Source organism: Festucalex cinctus, chromosome 4 (assembly GCF_051991245.1).
Source record: "Festucalex cinctus isolate MCC-2025b chromosome 4, RoL_Fcin_1.0, whole genome shotgun sequence".
In the NCBI taxonomy this organism is placed as follows: domain Eukaryota; kingdom Metazoa; phylum Chordata; class Actinopteri; order Syngnathiformes; family Syngnathidae; genus Festucalex; species Festucalex cinctus.
This window is the reverse complement of record NC_135414.1, coordinates 24,221,062-24,240,713: the sequence shown is the minus strand read 5'-3', so window position 1 is coordinate 24,240,713 and position 19,652 is coordinate 24,221,062. Positions and strand designations below refer to the sequence as shown.

The window sequence follows — 19,652 nt, the reverse complement described above, 5'->3', positions numbered from 1 at the left end:
TCCTGCCAACTGGAATTAATTGAAACAAAAGTATTTATAAGATGTTTAATAACTTACGGTATATTGCTCCAAATTGAGTCTTGTTCATGTTTGTATGTCTTGAACTTTATCTCATATATCCTTCAGTTTCATTCCCTTTCTGCATCATCCTTTTCAGGTGGCCAACATGTTTTACATTGTGGTGATAATGGCCATCGTCCTGCTCAGCTACGGCGTTCCCCGCAAGGCCATTTTGTATCCGCACGAAGAGCCAAGCTGGACGCTGGCCAAAGATGTGGTGTTCCAGCCGTACTGGATGATGTATGGGGAAGTGTATGCCTATGAAATCGATGGTAAGGACGATGAGGATGGAAAGGGAGATTACGAGGGTAAGGACAGTAATACTCCAAGCTTCTCACACAGCATGGCTGATGTATAGTTTAGGACACGACAAACCCAAAGCATACCTGGACCAATCAATGTTCCGTTACCACGACACAACATGATTATGTCACGTTTTGTCACTGCGATGATTCGGGATAGGGACCGAGCCACTGTGCTAAACTGGCCCCAGGGACACACACACAAGCACACAACGTGAACAAACATTTAGCAAATTTGCAATTCACCTCACAGAACTGCTTTGTGCCGTGCATCACTGCATGCATCCTCCACGTTAGACCAGTTTTCTTTAACCTGTTACTTGGTCGATGAATTGAAAAAAATATTAACCTTTTATAGCAATAAGGATAAAATCACAGGCAGAACATTTAACTGTTTTACAATAATTTAATGCTATAGAATTTGTGTCAAGGGACAGTAGCACGAGTGGTGAATTAATAGTTCTTTCGTTTTTAAAGCCCACTGTTAATCGTGGTCGTGGGGGAAAGAGCACACGGAGAGGGAATAGCTCCACAGGAAACCTTACTCAACGGCCTCACTCCCGCGTAACTACAACAAAGCTCGCTCAATCTGTCTCATCATTTGCCTCATCACCACAGGTATCCTACCCGCCAATACAACTCCAATATAAATATAAATCCTCATCCAGAAGCAATTGCTGGGAGACTTACAAAGTATGGTTGGTATCTCTGAGGCACTGTAATGCACTTGCCTCAAAATTGGTGTATTCTATTGGTTCACCACTAGATGGTGCTAAACATTACACACTTTGACTTTACAACAGTGGGATGGCAGATTTATTTTTTGCAATGTTTTTTTTTTTGGAGGGAGGTGCACGGTTTTTTTTTTCTGTTTTTCTAAACAACATATTACTGATAAGAATACCATTAAAGTGCCGAATTGATGCAATTGCGCAGTATCATTAAGAGAAGTGATACCCATCCGCATCCCAACAATTATAGGCAGTCACACCCATTTAGGGACAACAAAGGTAGTTCGACGTAGTTGAATATAGTATACCTAAAAGTGTTTTGTGAGATTTGTATAAATGACCTGATTGGTACTTTTTCTTCACAGTGTGCGCCAACAACAGTGACTCTTCAGTCAAGAGCCTGTGCACAGCAGGAGTGTGGCTGACTCCTCTCCTACAAGCAGTCTACCTCTTTGTACAGTACATACTCATGGTCAACCTTCTCATCGCCTTCTTCAAGTAGGTGCATCCACTTGTTCACACATCCAAAATCCAATTTCACATTGACAGCTTATGAATTAGATATTGATCCTGGATAGTGAAGTATGACAACTTTACAATTACAGCACTTTTCTATAAGCTTCCATTAATCAATAAATTGTCATGTATGAAGGTAACAACAAAAAGGAGAGGAGCCACAAATTGAGGCTTCATTTTCCCAAAAAGTCATTATCCAGTGACATAAACCAGTGTGTGACCATAACAGTAACAGCGTCCTCATCCTTCTTTACAGCAATGTGTATCTACAGGTAAAGTCCATCTCCAATCTGGTATGGAAGTACCAGCGCTACCACTTCATTATGGCCTACCATGAGAAACCAGTCCTCCCTCCACCCTTCATCCTCCTGTGCCATATCTACTCGCTCTTGTGCATGTGCAGAAAGAGAAAGAAGGAGCACACCTACGGGCCAAGTATGTCTGCGTTGAATCTAGAAGAGAGTGGTCTTGAAAAGCTAGCATTTTTTTCCCTTTTTTTTCATAATGTTCTGTATGAACTTTATTGACACAGAATGGTGTACGATGAAGTAAAGCTGATCATTTCCCACCTTGCGCGTATCAGTTGTTTTGCCCCTTTTAATTTGGGGGCTTGAGTTTCCAACCACTCTGTAAATTGATAACCACACTTGATTTTCTTTTTTCTTTTTTCTTTTTTCTTTTTTTTTTTTGTTTCACTGACCCAAAGAAATTGTCCTCTACCATTTTCCAGTTTCCACCTTACAATTGTTTTTTCCGCTATATTTTTGGAGTCACAATACAATTTTATTCCTCTTCCCTTCAGAGTTGTTTCTGACGGAGGAAGACCAGAAGAAGCTACATGACTTTGAGGAGCAGTGTGTGGAGACGTACTTTCATGAAAAGGACGATCAGTTTCACACAGGAAGTGAGGAGCGCATACGGCTCACCTCTGAAAGGTACAACCTGCAGTCACAGAAGATTAGCAGCAGATAGGGTGTTCTTACAACAACATACTTTTTAATGTCAGTTTGTAAACAACAGCATCTAGAACTGACATTTTCGGATCGTAACACTTTTACAGTCTAGGGATGTAATAGAGGAAATACGCAGTAAGGTAATTGGTGGTACTTTTCAGGGTTGAGACCATGTGCATGCAGCTGAAGGAGGTGGGCAACAAGGTCAACTTCATCAAGCGCTCCTTGCACACGCTGGACTCGCAGATCGGTCACCTGCAGGACCTGTCCGCCCTCACCGTGGACACCCTGAAGACGTTGACGGCTCAGAGGGCGTCGGAGGCCAGCAAGGTCCACAATCAGATCACCCGGGAGCTCAGCCTCTCCAAGAACGTGGTCCCCAGCATCGTCCCCGTTGTGACAGACACCGGCCCCCAGTCCAAATCCTCCGTTATGGGGAAGCGGAGCGTAGGCGGCTACCTCGGCTCGGCGAACATCGCAGACTCTCTTTTTGGGATCGGCGCCGGTGGCTACGGGACTGATAGCAGTCGTCGAGTCGGGCCGAGCCCCTTAACGGAACTTGGGCTGGATCCCAATCTGAGCCCAGAGAGGAAGGGCTTGCTCGGGCACCTGGCCGCCGAGGCTGGCTCCCCCGGCAGCGGTGCCTCCAGTGCCTTTGTCCAAAGTGCGGTGGCCATTTCCCCTCCGGAGCTGCATTTCCGGGGCCACTCGCTCACCCGCAGTAAGCTGACCCGTCCACACGGGCCGGAGTATTCCGACTCGCCATCCAGCCTGCCCAACGTGCCCTCGCGTGTGGCGCACTTCCACATCAGCAGCACCCCCTCCCACCCGAGCGGGTCCAGCCACCCAGAGCTCGCTCTGGCTGGGCTTTACCAGCAGACGCCTGACAGCGGCGCTGTCGAGTTCGGGGCGTTTGTCGGTAAGTATGAAAGAGAGTCTGGTGTCAGCGAGGACGATGAAAACCGTGTGTGTGTGTATCCTACTGTGGTCGTTGCATCAAAGACTTCGGGCGCTGCTCAGCCTGCCTGCTCTCCTGCTTGCTATGCGCAGCCTGACAATGCACAGGGGCTGGGTGGGGGGAACGGGAAACTGGGGTACGTCAATGAGGCTTTCTGCGATGACGAGGGCCGGACAGCCTCTCGTAGTAGATGCCAAATAAACGCTCCGAGTCAAGAACGTAGCGGATGGTCGTGTTCCGCCCAAGCGCCTGCAGTGACAGAACCCCACAGACGAAGGAGCAGAGATTGCGATGTTCCTCCCTCGCCAGGGTCCTGCTGTGAGGGGCAAAATCTGGACAAGCGGATACATGTGGAAGTGCAAACAAGAGGTTTGAGTTGCGGGTCGCACCTGCCGGGTACTGTCCACTTCCAGATCGGGAGCCATGCAGCTTTTTCCTCCCTTTCGCTCCTCTGTCCGTTCTCGCTGGTTCTGGTGCGGTCCGGATGTTTTCGGACATGTTGTGGCCACTTGCATGAGTGATTGATTGAGAGTGTGATGGTTTCCAGGATACTTTGGACAGGTGGAAGCAGGTTCAGGGTTCTCATGAGACTCTTGTGTTCTAATGAAGTGCGGTGATGGGATTTGATTTGCCTCTTTTTGTTCTATGTCTCGACAAATCAAAATATTTAAGAAAGTGTTGGTACAAGAACTGTTATCTGATGCACGGAAAATAACTTTTTAATTGAAGAATGTTGTGTTTGATTGAAAAGTGGGTTTGGTGGCAAAATCAAACAAGATTTGGTGATACATGGCTCACAATGTTGTCTTGCTTTCAGGACATAAAGACTGTTTTAACGTCCAGCGCTCAACACCCAAAGAGACGCGCAGCCCACAGCGCAGCCCGCCCACATGCAGCAGACAACTGGTTGGTCTGTCAATGGAAAGAAAATTATTATATTTTTTTTTAAATGTCTCTTACCCGGTCTGGTCATGTGATCCCAGGTTCAGCATGAAGGTCAAGGTCACATTAGAGCAGTTAACTCCTATGCCGGTTTCACAGAATTTGACAGGAGTCCTGCTTTTCTCCATCCTGATTCAAGTAGGTTACCACAAATAAATCACAATGTTTTGTAATGATCAGGGTGAAATAACGATGGCTTGCTGTCTGTAGCTCTCAGGAAGAAGGATCGCAGCAGAGTGTCAGCTGAAGACATCCTCATCCATGAGGATCCCCTGGCCTCAGTGCCGGTAGGTAGTGCCACACCCTTTGCTAACCAAAACGGCAGCACATGAGCAATCTGAAAACCACTACCCATCCCATAAATATATGACATGAATAAATATAGTGAGCATGGCACAAGTGAGCGTGCCTTCTTGTTGACCATATATGTTCTTATGCTACTATACGAAATAGTTTATTGCGGGTCATTCAGAATCTCCAAATGTTGTATGTCAAGTCATAAACTGAGAACTCCCAATACTAACACTACTCTCTCACAGGAAAGAGTCCAGTTCAAATCAGCCCAAGCAAGCAGCCTGTATGTATCATCCTGTGTGCGTGCATGTGTACAAACATAAAAAGATACAGATTTAGATAGTACTATTACATAAGCAAAATACCAGTTTTAGCATTTTAATCTGTCTTTTTTTACGAAGCAACTTACATTTTTCACAATAATTATGTGTCAGGTAGTATATTTGCAGTAAAGTTGTTTTGACATCAACATTTAATAAGCTTTATAAAATAAAGTTGTTGGGTTTTTTTCTTTTTCTTTTTTTCTTCCTCACCTGACTGCTGTCTGTCTCCTTTCTAGCCAACCCCCTGGGGAGGACACATTAACCGGTAAGAGTTTCACTCTTCACCTATCTTTTCATTTGTGTACAATCAGGTTTGGTCTGGATCAGCTGGTTCTGCTGCATTACGAAAGACCCGTTGTTTAACAGAACATATCCACGCCTTCGTAAAATAATCTCCTCAGTCATTTTTTCAGATTTTTCATGAGGAGATGATTTTGGCAAATAAATAATTTTGCAAAAATAATGACTTGGGCAATTATTTTAAGAGGGTGACTATATTTTGCAAAACAGTTTTTACTACATTTCTTGGCTTTTGGTTGTTTTGAAATGTGCAGTATGGAAATAAATATACCAGTAATATCAAGAAATGGAAAATAAGGACTTTTGCAAAGTTTTCATTCCATAGTTGTTTTGCAAAATTGTTATTTATTTATTTATTTATTTATTTATTTATTTTTCTGTTGTAGCATCAGCCTCTCTCTGTCCACCTCGCCACTCCCACCTTGGACCCAGAAAGGACTGTGAGTAACATTTGGTCCACTTTCAGTACTTCCAATAGGTTAACATGGGAACTTGTGTGTTGGGAAATTATTTAGTGATGTCGTACTTATTAAAATATGTGTCCATGAAATACCAGTACACGCTCTAGAAGTAGAGAATAACAAAGTTAAATTCTTTCTTTGCTCTCTGCAGCCATTGGGTCACCTTTCAAGCCGATGGAAAACTACCAGTACTCAGGTAGCCTTTTAGATGAAATGTTTTTATTAATGCTGCAGGACCCCTTAAACTGCATTTTTTTAACATATGTGGCTGCTAAACAAAAATAATTATCTTAATTTGTATTTTACATCTCAACTTTTCTTTCTTCAGCTGTAGAACGTAACAACCTGATGCGACTGTCACAGAGCATCCCCTTCACCCCGGTGCCCCCCAGAGGTGAGTGTGTGCACGTAGACGCGAGGTTACAAACAACACAGCAATGCTCACAACGCGGTTTAATGAGGAGGAAATGTGTGATTTCTGCACTTCCTATGCTCAGTATGTTGTCATCTTTTGTGTGTCTCTTTTTGGTTCTCTTGTTGCTGCTTGCTCAGTTTGGAAACTTTTAGTCTTTGGCATCCGGATTACGTAAATTCAGCGGGTTAAATTAGGAACTTCTATTTTTCCCCTAAACAAACAGCAGTTGGTAAAACAACAGTTTTTTTGTGATTGTAGTAAACACACTTATACATAAAAGTCATTGTTTCTTTTTAGCCCACACATTCATTGGTGTCAAAACTCTCAAACTGTCTGCTTGAAACCAGTGGCAGGGCAAATCATCCAACAGAAGGTCCTATAACAGCTATCTGAAGCGGTTTTCATGTATTTATTCTTTCATGTATTTAATTGCTTTGACACTTGAATATGCATATTACCCCAACAGGAGAGCCAGTGACGGTGTACCGCCTGGAGGAGAGCTCGCCCAACACCATCAATAACAGCATGTCTTCCTGGGCCCAGCGTGGCCTCTGCGCCAAAATCGAGTTTCTCAGCAAAGAGGAGATGGGCGGCGGCCTCCGACGGGCCCTCAAAGTCCTCTGCACTTGGTCCGAATATGACATCCTCAAGCCTGGGCACCTGTACATCGTCAAGTCCTTCCTGCCTGAGGTAGTGGAGACCTGGCAGAGCATCTACAAGGACGACACCGTGTTGCACCTTTGTCTCAGGGTACCAAAAAAACACAAAGGCAGCGCATTATAAATAGATACTTGTCCCAGATTTGATTTGTTGTTTTCTGTATGTTTCCAGGAAATTCAGCAGCAGCGAGCAGCGCAGAAGCTGACTGTGGCCTTCAACCAGATCAGACCCAAGCCTATTCCTTACTCGCCAAGGTAAATGAGAAGTTCTGGAGTTATGGCATCTGAGGGCTCCCGATGGTATTGAAATAAAATATCAAAATACAATAATAAAGTACAATATAAACATCTTTTCTTTCCACCTTTGCTTATTAGGAAAAATTAAAAATCATCTGTCTCACAATAATTATCAAATAGATCAATATCAATATGCAAGACAGTGTTGACATTTTTAAATGATAATTTCTTCAACATTCCTAGAAAATCACAATTTCCCATTACTGGTGCGACATTTTTAGAACAGGCCTGCAGGCCGCTGAGAAAATATGTCCAGCTAAAGGCTCAATTGACAGAAATAATTTGTAAGAAGGAGCAGTTGAAAAGAAGTTTACTTTTGCAGCTGATCTGCAATTTCTAATTGGACAACAGTAAACATAATTGAGAAAAATGACCTGGGACAAAACTGGGACAGCTCACATCTGGTGACATAAGCACACTCAAGTCGTTTGTGTCGGCATGTCAGCGGCAACCACACTGTTCTCCTTTATTAGTGTGACAACATATTTTGCAAGTATTACTTCCTGTTAGAATGCATACATATTGGTCATGTTCCTTTTAAAGAACTCGGCCACCATTAGACAAAATTAATTATACAACTTGTATTTTGATCTCATGGTGTCACGATGACTCTGCAACCAATGCGTTTGTCGCCAAACTAGATGAACAGGCTGCTGGGTTTATTAACAATGGCAACCTAAATATCTTGCATCTTTGTGTCTCCTCTCTGTCTAGCTTGCTGGATTCCTGTGCGTTTAGTTACAGTGCATCAGGAAATTAGTCATAGCGCTTCATTCCCCGACCCCACCCACCACTCCTACATCAGCTCTTAATCTAATGTTTTCGCATCAATAATTCATGCAACTCAAAAGGAAAGGGAAATGTTAGCCACTATAAAATTTATGTTAATTGTTTAATGTGACTTTGGATGCCCAAAACTGTGTGGGATTTGTTAAGTTTACCTTAATTTTAGTTTACTTTAATTTTGGCAACCAGTCAGGGGTGTACCCCAAATCAGCTACGATAGCAGCTCAGTCACGTGACCCAAGTGTTACAGAATTCCAATGGCTTGAAATGTTTGTAACATATTCCTGTTTAAAGTTCCAAATGACCAAAAGTCAACACAATAGTGCTCTTGTACTATTAAAACAAAACAAAGGCATGTTTTTCGATGTGCCGCTATTTTGTGCGTTTTGCAGGTTCCTGGAAGTTTTCCTGCTCTACTGTCACTCCGCGGGCCAGTGGTTTGCCATCGAGGAATGCATCACGGGCGAGTTCCGCAAGTTTAACAACAACAACGGCGACGAGATCGCGCCCACCAACCTCCTGGAGGAGACCATGCTGGCATTCAGCCACTGGACCTACGAGTACACGCGCGGCGAGCTGCTGGTGCTCGACCTGCAGGGTAACGCCACCGCTTCACTTGTTGGCCTTGTTGTTGTTTTTTTGTTTTGCTTTTTGTGGAGGTCTCTCATTACAATTCGTATTTCTCTTCAGGGGTTGGAGAGATTCTGACCGATCCGTCAGTAATAAAGAGTGGCGAGAAGGGGTACGCCCAACGTCTGTCACATGACCCACACCACTTCATATGTCCTATTAACTTGACACTTATGTTAGCCTGAGACAAACATAAATAGGTCATACGATGTTATTCACCTCTTATATTGTGTGTGTGTGTGTGTATATACAGGTCTGTTTTTTAATACAATATACATACCTGCAAGCCTCCTTTCATTTTTTGTTTTGCATCACTCGTTTTTGTGGCTGCCGCCCACCACAGGTCATACGGCATGATCTTCGGACCAGCCAACCTGGGCGACGACGCCATTCGGAACTTCCGGGCGAAACATCGCTGCAACTCCTGCTGCAGGAAGCTGAAACTTCCCGGTGAACAATTTTACACTCTTCTTGCTCCATTTTAGAAAGTCCTCAGGGAGCCATACATCTTTAAGTATCAGGCATACATCAAGAAAAATACCAACTTAAAAACTAATTAACTATCCAAGTACTATCTTAATGCAATATTACAAATCTAAAACAAGCGTTTAGGCCCCAAGAAAATACTTGGTATTGCGCAGGCCACTGTCATATTGTAGACAGAAAATTAACTTTGAGCTGTAATATAAGAAAATAAAGTGGTAAAAATATTGTATTAAAATTAAAGACATTAAATTGAATAAAATAACATGTTAAATTAATAACAAATTCTCCATGCTTGATTAAATAAATAAATAAATAATAATTTGGTGATTCTTTTCCGTACCACTAGAGGGAGCATGCCTACACACTTTGAGACTTTCTCTGCTCTAGTGCGCCGGTGTCAATAAAAAGTGTGATATTAAATCTTGGTGCTGTGGTTTAGATCTGAAGAGGAACGAGTACACACCTGACCAGGTGGCTACCAGGGGGGCGGAGTCAAGGAGCCGCACCAATCAATGAGGCTGACGACGCTGTGATCAATCAATCAACTGGTAGTATCCCGCCCGTTTCCATGGAAACGGCCATACGCCGCGTCAAAACACTCAATCATGTTTGCATATGCATACATGAGCAGGTACACCAATTATTATTTATTGTTGTTTCTTGATGTTGCCTTCTTTTAACATATATGTGTATATTACAAAAAGCAAGAAATCAAAGTGCATTGTATATCTGTTACAGCATCACTGCATCGTTTTTATTGTTCTAAATGTTCAAACATCTTGTATCCCTGCGTTTTATCTCTGACTTTATGAAACCATGTTTTAAAAAATAAATAAATAAATTGGGGGGTGGGTGAAGAAATGGGCAGATTGCAATGCAACTATTCCAAGGACATCATTTGTGTCAATTTATTCCAAAAAAAAAGAAGAAAAAAAAAAAAAAAGTGTGTCCGGCCTCGATAGTTTTTGTTTTTACAAGGTACGATTGCAATATTTTTGTCATCAGCTGTCGATACGCGCAGATGGATTAAATCTAGTGTATCTTATAGATACTGTTATCTGCATGAGCATGGACTTTGTCATCTTTTATTCAGGGTACACTTTAAGGGTATATATTACTGTATACATTTTGTACTGAACATCATTTATAACGAATAAAATTGCAAACAAGTCGACTGTGTCATGTTTTCATATACTATCCATCTTATAGTTGAATTTATGTTAATTTGTGTTTATAATCACAGTTTGCAAGGACAAATTAGCATTTTGTGCCTCATACAGACAGTTTTTTGCTTGTTTTCATCTAATTTATTTGTATTTACAAATGCAGATGTGCGAAAGTGTCCTGCTGGAAGTACAGAAGAGTCTTTTTGTCGTGTTACATCTTAGTTGGGGTTAAAACAGGAAATAGCAAACTGGCTGACGCCATACGTCGACATACAGACTTGGCAGTCCCACTGGGTGTGTCTCATTTGATCGTAATAAAAGCAACTCAGACGGACAGGACTGTGTTTTGATCGGCTTCCAGCAAGAAAGTGCCTGACTCGTGCTACTCATCGACCAGCACACAGCAAAAAAAAAAACTAGCAAAATGGAAGTTCTCATTGAGTGCTGGTGAGTCAGCCCTCTTTTTAAGTTCAGGAAGTGTTTTGTTGTTGTGTGGCGATGGGAAAGGTTCACGTGTTGTTGTTGGTGTTGTTACAGTGGCTCCTGAGGTTACAACCGTGCGGCTCAGAGCCTGAAAGCAGAGCTGCAAAAGATTCCCGACGTCCATGTATCCATAGCAATTGTTAGCACGAGAGGTACTTGTCCTACCCCACCCTCTAATTAAAATCTATTATTATATTTATCGATTAATTTATGTTTGTTTTAGTCTTTTCTGCTGTCAACCAAGAATTGTTAGCACAGGTAGCCTAGATTGTGTGTGAGCAATCAATACAACATGCATTTAATAAATGTTTGCAAATGACATTCAGAATAATTGTTCGTGTCAAAATATTGGTCTTTTTTTTCCATTTTATTTTAAGTTATGCAAGTAATTAACTGATTAGAAAAAGAGGAGGGTGAACGCAGTGGGTCAAAAAATGTTGAAGACATAACATTTAACGTGGAAAGAATTAAAACAACGGGTGCTCTTCAAATTTGGCTTTTAAAGGTGATTAATCAAAATTCTAAGATGGTTTTTAATCTGATTTAAAAATCATTCGACAGCTATTATTTAGTGCTGTCAAAGTTAAAGCTGTCAGCAAATTATTATCATCAATAATAATCATCATTTGTCATTGGTATGCAGGAGCCGAGATCCCAGCTGTCAATGAAGATGAAAACTTTTGATCCTAGTTTAAATCAATACACGCTGTTGTCGCCTCCCGTGCAAGTATACACAGACCTGAAGCGTTTGCAATAAAAAAAAATAATGAATTAATTAATTTTAAAAATACCGAGACCTTAGGCTGTTAACACTAGTTAATGTGTTTGAGCAATAAACATAAGACAACTGCAGAGCTGCTTAACCTTGGCTCTGACGTGAATGTGTTTTTGGGCTGCCCGGAACCCAAGTCGAAGCTCGGCATGTTTTGGGTTATGTAAATTAGCCCCACTGTCCCATAAGCAGAAATGAAGGATTTTACTTGCTTGTGTATCATTTGGTGAGTGAGTGCACCAGACGCACTATATAAACAGTGATTTATTTATTTATTCTTTTTAACTACTTTTACTATTTAAAACTTGCATCAGTTGTTATTGTTAGATTAGCACAAAATATATTATTTTAATGTGTGTAGGCATAGGATGCAGATAAAGGAGCTGTGGAACAATAAATAATAAAATAATAAAAAAATAAACACTTTACCCTCAGACAGTTTTGAGGTGATGGTGAATGGACATTTGATCTACTCCAAGTTGCAGACTGGTCAATTCCCAGACAAGGAACATGTGAGTGACATTCACACACAAAATTCTGAAGTTATTAGAAGCTTCCATTTTAATTTTTAATACATTACGTGTTGTGTGCGCGTTCCTGTCTAGATCGCTCAGTTAGTGAGTTCCATCAAGTCGAAGATGAACTGGTGAGTGACACTACAAAGCAAAAACGTCCACAAATTGATATTCACTTCAGCATTGTCGCCACAAGATGGCGGCATTTGTGAACTGAAATGCCAATTATCCATTCCAGCCTTACTCCTCAAAAAATGTGTAGTTATAATTGGTGGCCTTTCTTAATAATGAATTCTTCTCATGATATTTGACATTTTGTTTGTCCGTGTTGTTCCCGCAGAAGAGAAGCACCAGAGCATGATGGGAAAGCTTCCGAGGGGCCAGACGTCGACCGTCCTTCTTTTGATGACTGTTCACGCTGAAACGGAAAAAAGCGTGACACACGATGCCCCAGAAGCGCGTCGGCTGATCTGGAGTCTGTGGAAGCTGCTCTCATCGTGGCTGTCTGGTTTACAGTTAATAAGCAATAGGGGACGCAATGCAAGGAAGTTGTTCAAATTGGATACAACGACAACAAAAAGTGCATTTTCGCTTTGGGATCCAAAGCTTTGCTATCATGATTGCTGCCCAAATCAGGACAAATAATATATAAGGGGTGGGGAATAACAAAGAGCACAGCATATTTGGGGCCATTTTGTTATAAAGCACGTTTGTAATATGTGATTCAACACTGATTCTGTTTGTGATAAACAAATGAAGCTTCATGAACCACTTGCATTTTTGTTGTTGTTGTTTTTTAAACTGCTCTTAGCTTAAAAATGCATTGAAAGGTAATCAGTTTCCATTGCGCTCGCCTTTATATTTTAGTTTGGCCAACTCGGTTTCAGCGCTACTGCGCTGTGATTGGTCAACTGCTGGTCACATGACATAAGGACGCCAACCTCGCTGCTGGGATTTCGTAGTGTTTTGCAATCCGTGATCATGTTTTGCTATTTTGTTATAAACGACCATGTTTGTAACGTGATTCAACGCTGATTTAGTTAGTGATGGACAAATTAAGCTTCTACGAAGCACATCATATATATTGTGGTAAGATTTCAACATTATGTGTTATGATCTTTTAGGTAGGTGGGTTAAAACAAAATTCTAACACCTCATTCATTGGGGTAGATTGTTTCCTTTTCTCGTTAGTGTGAAATATAAAAGCAATTGATAGAGTATCTCACAGTTAGTGGTTGGTGTTCGAATCCGGGCTGTGACTTTACTGTAAGCATATCTTCCCTGTGTTAATTAAAAAAAAAAAAAAAAAAAAAATCAGTACAATATGTTTGACATCTAAATTGCGTCATAAAATCATCACTTTAAAAAAAAAATACATTTTAAAAAAAAAGGTAACATTTCTACATAGAAAAACTGATGCCAAATATGTTCTACAGTATTTCGAAATGTGATGTGAATATTGTTTAACTCTGAACAGGGTGTGTTCACTGCTGTTTTTAATTATTCAAATACTTCAAAATTTTAGAGCTGTAATTTAGTACAGTGATACTGTGATATTTTTGCTGACTGTTATGGAACCATCATAATCTAATTTCGACCCATTTCGAGTTGCAGTCTTTATATAATAAAAGGATGACTTTATTACTCAGCATTCTACACACCCCACTGCCACACCCCGCATTCTTCAGCGAGTTACAAAACATTCTCGTTAGCTGCTCCAGCTCGGGCATTGCCGAGTATGCAAATCAAAGGAAGTTGTTACGCCTATTTGAATATGTTGTTAGTTGGGCAATTAAACGAGAAAAGAAAATCTCCCTTTCAACTGTTTTCATTCCTGTTTGGTCAGCAGTTGATAAATGTTTTTCCCCCATGCTGGTTCCGTGTGTCACATGCACCACAAATCGTTTTAACCTGCCACTGCCAGCCATTTTAGAAAATTTCAAAATGTTCAATACCCACGCGATATTACGTTCAATAATTATATATAAACTGAATCTACCAAATGACAGAATAGACTCCCTACATTTTGTTTCGTCCCGTTCCTTTATAATTGACAGTAGAAAAATGTAGGTTTGCCAAAATACAGCCATTTCTCCCATGGACTCTGAAACTTTGTTTATTTCATATAAAATGGGGCAATGATGTGGTCTACAGGTGGTTGGGCAACAGTTAAGTTGTTTCCAAGTTTGACAATTACAGTTGAGCATTATCGGGTTCTCCCCCACCTATCCCAGCTCTAAAAAATAGAATTGACAAGTATACTTGTTAAAGGCAGTGAAATTAACTGACTGCCCAAAATCAGACTCCTGAAGCCTTAGCTTATCGTTAAATAAACATTTGACACATTTAGTTGTATTTTGAACACAATTTTCCAGCACAAGAGGTTGGTGAATGCAGCCAGCCTGCAAGTCTCTAAAATAGGTCTATGAAAAGCTGTATGTCTAAAAACTATGATCGATCCTCAGCAAAATGTACATTCACGGATGGACTTTCATGAGGTGTACCTAATGTTGAGGCTAGTGTCTTTTTGCTGGATGACAACAATGCAAGGGATGAAAATGAAAGTGATTTCCGATTTCTTTCACTTTCAAAATGAGCAGCAAGTGGTCAAGTCATGTGATGCAAGTCATGCCATAGATGTAACTGTTTTGGGGATTTATTTATTTATTTATTTTTTTATTTTTTTAATAGAAGAAGTTCAAGTCACACTGTCACACCATACAAGTAGATGCACAACAGTTTTGGGCGTTTTTTTTTTTTGCAATCGAAGAAGACTGATGTTAAGCTTGTGACTCAGTGAATATGAGAATTTAAGGAGCATTTAAAAAAATATATATATTTCTTTGGACAGTATTTATTTTTATATACTATATATACTATATATATATATATATATAGAATTAGATTTTTTTTAAAACTTTTTTGTTTTTATATTTCATTTTTGTTTGAAAGTGAGAATGTATTTTGGGGACTATTTAACATTTTTAAGTATTATTTAAATATAAATGTATCTATGAATAATTGTCAATTTCATGTATTTTATTGATTTAATTTTGGGGTGAATGAAGGAAATGTTCTTTTCTTTTTTCTTTTTCTTTTTTTTTTTTACTTGTTAGTTTTGTCACCAAAACGTTTGTCAATATATATATATTTGACCTATTTTTCTTTTTTATTAACAAATAGGGATGGTGCAAAAGTGTCCTGCTGGAAGCACAGAATGGTCTTTTTGTTATTGTTGTGTTTCAAGTTGGAGTTGAAACAGGAAATAGCAAACTGGCTGACGTCATACGCTGACACACCAACTTGGCAGACGGGTCTTGCTGCAGGTCCGTCCCACTGGGTGTGTTTCATTTGACCATAATAAAAGCGAGTCAGACGGACGTGACTTTGCGTTTTGATCGGCTCCCGGCAAGAACGTGCTGACTCGTCAACCAGCAACACACAAATCAAAACAAACAAAAAACAAGCAAGATGGTGCAGGTTCACATTGAGTACTGGTGAGTCGGCCCTCCTTTTAAGTTCAGGAAGTGTTTTGTTGTGTGGTGATGGGAAAAGGTTCACAATGTGTTGTTGTTGTTGTTGGTGTTGTTACAGCGGCTCCTGAGGTTACGAATCTAAGGCTACTGGCCTTATAACCGAGCTGAAGAAGGAGTTTCCAGACATCAACGTAACCAAAACAGTTGGCAGGAAAAGTATTTGTCTTTTTTTCCCCTTAATAAAAATCAGTTATTATATTTGTTGATTATTTTATTTGTTTTAGTCTTTTCTGCTCTCAACAAGATAATTTTTTTTACGCTCGTATTTACGCTATGTATTTATTCGTAAGTTGTTATAAAACAATCTTTAATATATAAATAATACATATGTGTTGCTTGTTAATTTTAAAATGTTGAAATTGTTATGAAAACTAAAATGATCTAAAATATATATTCATATCAAATAGACTGCCAAAGTTGTGCTTAAAATTTCATCCTGTTTAGGGGTGCAAAAAAATTTGGAGGCGGAGCCTATCCCAACTGACTGGGCAAAAGGCAGACTACACCCTGGACTGGCCGCCAGTCAGTCACAGGCCACATAGAGACAGACAAACTTAAACACTTATTGAAGCGGTGCATGCAAATCAGCTGAATGAAATGTTGGGCTTGGCAACGGTAAAAAAATGTTGCTGATCCAACTTGAATGTTATGAGACGGCCTCAAAAGCCCAGAGGGGAAAAAAATGGCCATGAGAAAATCAAGTTGAAGCTGTTCAGACTTGCGATTCGACTTCCTGCTTGTGTTTCTTCTCTCACTTTGTGGTTCTGGAAGGTGGGTGTGGTCGATGTTGCAAATGGCAAACATGGCGACCGGCCAATCGTGTAGACAGCAGTTATCATCTTGTCTCACCTTGATTCTTTGTAGTTTGTTTGTTTTGTTTTTTTACAATTTAAAAATGCATCCATTCTTCATCAAGCCACTTTATTTTATTAGCCAAATAGTGTAGTGGTTTGGCGCATGGCGTAGCCAAACACAAATATCCAGTCCCCAGGGCCAACAATATTCAAACATCATCATCAGAAAGACTGCTAACACTTTTAGCTAATGCTAATACGTGCTAATACTGCAACGCTACTTAACCTTGGCTCTGATGTGATCGTGTTCACTCGTGAACAGCTAAATTACGTTTGTGTGTGTTTTTTTTAATACTACTTTTACTGTTTAACTCATTCTTGTCTTGTCATGAGATTAGAACAAAATATCCCTTCATTTTGATGTATTCATAAAGCCTTAAAAATGTATCATAAAAGAGCTGTATAACAATAACAATAATTACTTTGCCCTCAGCGAGTTTTGAGGTGACGGTGAATGGAAATTTGGTCTACTCCAAGTTGAAGTATGGTGGATTCCCAAAACACAACGATGTGAGTGATATTCACACCTTCAAAATTCTGAAGTAATTAGGAGCTTCCATTTTAATGAATTACACGTGTGTGCCTGTCTGTCTAGATCATTTCCTACGTGAGGTCCGTGAAGCACTAAGTGGAAGATGAAATGGTGAGTGACACTACAAAGCAAAACTTTCTCAAATTGATATCACATCGCACCACATAGACACAATAAACTAAGGCAATTGTCCAATGTCTAGAAATGATCATTTATGTGCTACAAATGATGTATCTTTGTTCGTCTAGCAATGCCACAATTAAATACTCTTCCACTAGTAATGGACGAAGATTCATGACCCCCCCAACACACACACACACACACACACACACACACACACACACACACACACACTTTACTATACATGGTCGCTGGAAAAAAACAAAAACAAACCTGCTTACTATACATGGTAGTTAAAAAAAAGCCTTACTATACATGGTCTTTTTTTTTCATCATCATTTACAAACAATACAAAATAATAATTAGCCTTACTACATATGTTATAAAAAATATATTTTATATATATATATTTTTATTATTATTATTATTATTTTTTTTTTTTAATTATTTTATATATTTTATGTTATGTATAGTATAGTATAGTATAGTATGGTTTTTTTTTTAAGAAAAAACAAACAAACAAACCTGCTTACTATACATGGTAGTTAAAAAAAAAAAAAGCCTTACTATACATGGTCTTTTTTTTCATCATCATTGACAAAAAATAATAATTAGCCCTACTACGTATAGCATAGTATAGTGTAGTATAGTATAGTATAGTATGTTTTTTTTTTAAGAAAAAAACCCCCAAACAAACCTGCTTACTATACATGGTAGTTAAGAAAAAAAAAAAAAAGCCTTACTATACATGGTCTTTTTTTTCATCATCATTTACAAAAAATACAAAAATTATAATTAGCCTTACTACGTATAGCACAGTATAATATAGTGTGTATACAGTGTGTGTGCACTATACGTAGTATAGTATGTTTTTTGTTAAGAAAAACAAACAAACAAACCTGCTTACTATACATGGTAGTTTAAAAAAAAAAAAAAAAAAAAAAAGCCTTACTATACATGGTCTTTTTTTTCATCATCATTTACAAAAAATAAAAAAAATAATTAGCCTTACTACGTATAGCACAGTATAGTATAGTGTGTATGTATATATGTAGTATAGTATGTTTTTTTTAAGAAAAAAAACAAACAAACCTGCTTACTATACATGGAAGTTTAAAAAAAAGAAAAGAAAGCCTTACTATACATGGTCTTATTTTTCACCATCATTTACAAAAAATACAAAAATTATAATTAGCCTTACTACGTATAGCACAGTATAGTATAGTGTAGTATAGTATGTTGTTTTTTTTTTTAAAGAAAAAAAAAAAAACACCGACTCAGAGAATTTGTGATGGTCAATTGTTTGTGAAGGATATGCAATTTGTGTCAAACCTGTTGGCCCTCTGGGGGCCCCCAAGCAATTGTCTGCCTTGCCTAATAGTAAACTAGGCCTCTGCCAATCGTGAACCATGCCAATAGTGAAAATTTGTCAAATTGACCCACCTCCCAGAAAAAAAAGGTTTTCTAATTTCCTATAGATGCCACAAGATGGCATCAAAGCACTACATGACGGCCCTCGGATCACTTTAACATTATTGCCAGAAGATGGCAGCATTTCTATTTGACAGTGCCAATTTGTGAGTCGTGATCAATTTTCCCTATAAAACGAACTGAAATGCCATTCATCCATTCCAGCCCTACCCCTAATTAGTGTTTTTAAGAATGGAAAAAAAGTGTAATTATAATTTGTGGCCTTTCTTAGAAATAATGAATTATTATTCTCATGATATTTGACATTTAGGTTGTCTGTGTTGTGCCCACAGAAGAGAAGCACCAGAGCATGATGGGAAAGCTTCCGAGGGGCCAGACGTCGACCGTCCTTCTTTTGATGACTGTTCACGCTGAAACGGAAAAAAGCGTGACACACGATGCCCCAGAAGCGCGTCGGCTGATCTGGAGTCTGTGGAAGCTGCTCCCATCGTGGCTGTCTGGTTAACGCTTAATCTAATCACCAATAGGGGACGCAATGCAAGGAATTTGCTCTAATTGGATACATACAACAACAACAAAAAAAGTGCTTTTCGCTTTGGGACCAAAGCTTCGCTATCATGATTGCTGCTCAAATCGGGACAAATAATATATAAGGGGTGGGGAAAGACAAATAGCACAGCATATGTTGGGGCCATTTTGTTATAAAGCACATGTTTGTAATATGTGATTCAACACTGATTCTGTTTGTGATAAACAAATGAAGCTTCATGAACCACTTGCTTTTTTTTTTTTTTTTATTTGTTACTGCTCTTGGTTTAAAAATGCATTGAAACGTAGTTTCCATTGCGCTCGCCTTTATATTTAAAAATATTAATTAAATAATATGTATTAGTTTGGCCAACTCGGTTTCAGCGCTACTGCGCTGTGATTGGTCAACTGCTGGTCACATGACATATGGACGCCATATTGTTACCCTGCTGATGGGATTTCGTATGTTTTGCAATCAGTGTTTCCAATTTCATGTTCCAATCATGCCTTGTTGCTCACAACAACCAGGCAGTGCTGTTATGATGCATTGATCAGTTCACTGGAGACCCACAGAAGAGGAAATTGTGGCAAGTGAAAAGTCA

General features: G+C 39.5%; 1 protein-coding gene and 1 long non-coding RNA gene across 6 annotated transcripts in view; both read left to right on the top strand.

Moving 5' to 3' along the window:
• trpm7 (transient receptor potential cation channel, subfamily M, member 7) overlaps positions 1–12,826 on the top strand; it is a 34,064-nt gene extending 21,238 nt beyond the window's left edge. The window contains exons 22-44 of one of the 5 annotated variants that reach the window (XM_077519796.1): positions 158–332; positions 1,459–1,591; positions 1,866–2,044; positions 2,412–2,544; positions 2,724–3,889; positions 4,338–4,426; positions 4,504–4,600; positions 4,673–4,749; positions 5,002–5,039; positions 5,316–5,344; positions 5,766–5,819; positions 5,992–6,036; positions 6,169–6,234; positions 6,722–7,005; positions 7,087–7,169; positions 8,390–8,595; positions 8,688–8,739; positions 8,971–9,077; positions 9,553–10,726; positions 10,817–10,914; positions 11,970–12,046; positions 12,140–12,180; positions 12,390–12,826. In XM_077519796.1, the coding sequence (XP_077375922.1) occupies positions 158–332; positions 1,459–1,591; positions 1,866–2,044; positions 2,412–2,544; positions 2,724–3,889; positions 4,338–4,426; positions 4,504–4,600; positions 4,673–4,749; positions 5,002–5,039; positions 5,316–5,344; positions 5,766–5,819; positions 5,992–6,036; positions 6,169–6,234; positions 6,722–7,005; positions 7,087–7,169; positions 8,390–8,595; positions 8,688–8,739; positions 8,971–9,077; positions 9,553–9,629 (3,090 nt within the window). In that variant the 3' untranslated portion in view covers positions 9,630–10,726; positions 10,817–10,914; positions 11,970–12,046; positions 12,140–12,180; positions 12,390–12,826. Of the gene's footprint in view, positions 1–157; positions 369–839; positions 981–1,458; positions 1,592–1,865; positions 2,045–2,411; positions 2,545–2,723; positions 3,890–4,337; positions 4,427–4,503; positions 4,601–4,672; positions 4,750–5,001; positions 5,040–5,315; positions 5,345–5,765; positions 5,820–5,991; positions 6,037–6,168; positions 6,235–6,721; positions 7,006–7,086; positions 7,170–8,389; positions 8,596–8,687; positions 8,740–8,970; positions 9,078–9,552; positions 10,727–10,816; positions 10,915–11,969; positions 12,047–12,139; positions 12,181–12,389 lie in introns of those variants that run through there. The other 4 variants (XM_077519797.1, XM_077519798.1, XM_077519800.1 and 1 more) reach the window with 4 other exon arrangements.
• Positions 12,827–15,386: 2,560 nt separating this feature from the next.
• Positions 15,387–19,294, top strand: LOC144017856 (uncharacterized). Its single transcript, XR_013283277.1, has 5 exons — positions 15,387–15,546; positions 15,644–15,741; positions 16,873–16,949; positions 17,035–17,082; positions 18,855–19,294. It is a non-coding gene; the product is annotated as an uncharacterized LOC144017856 (long non-coding RNA).
• The last annotated feature ends 358 nt before the right edge of the window (positions 19,295–19,652 follow it).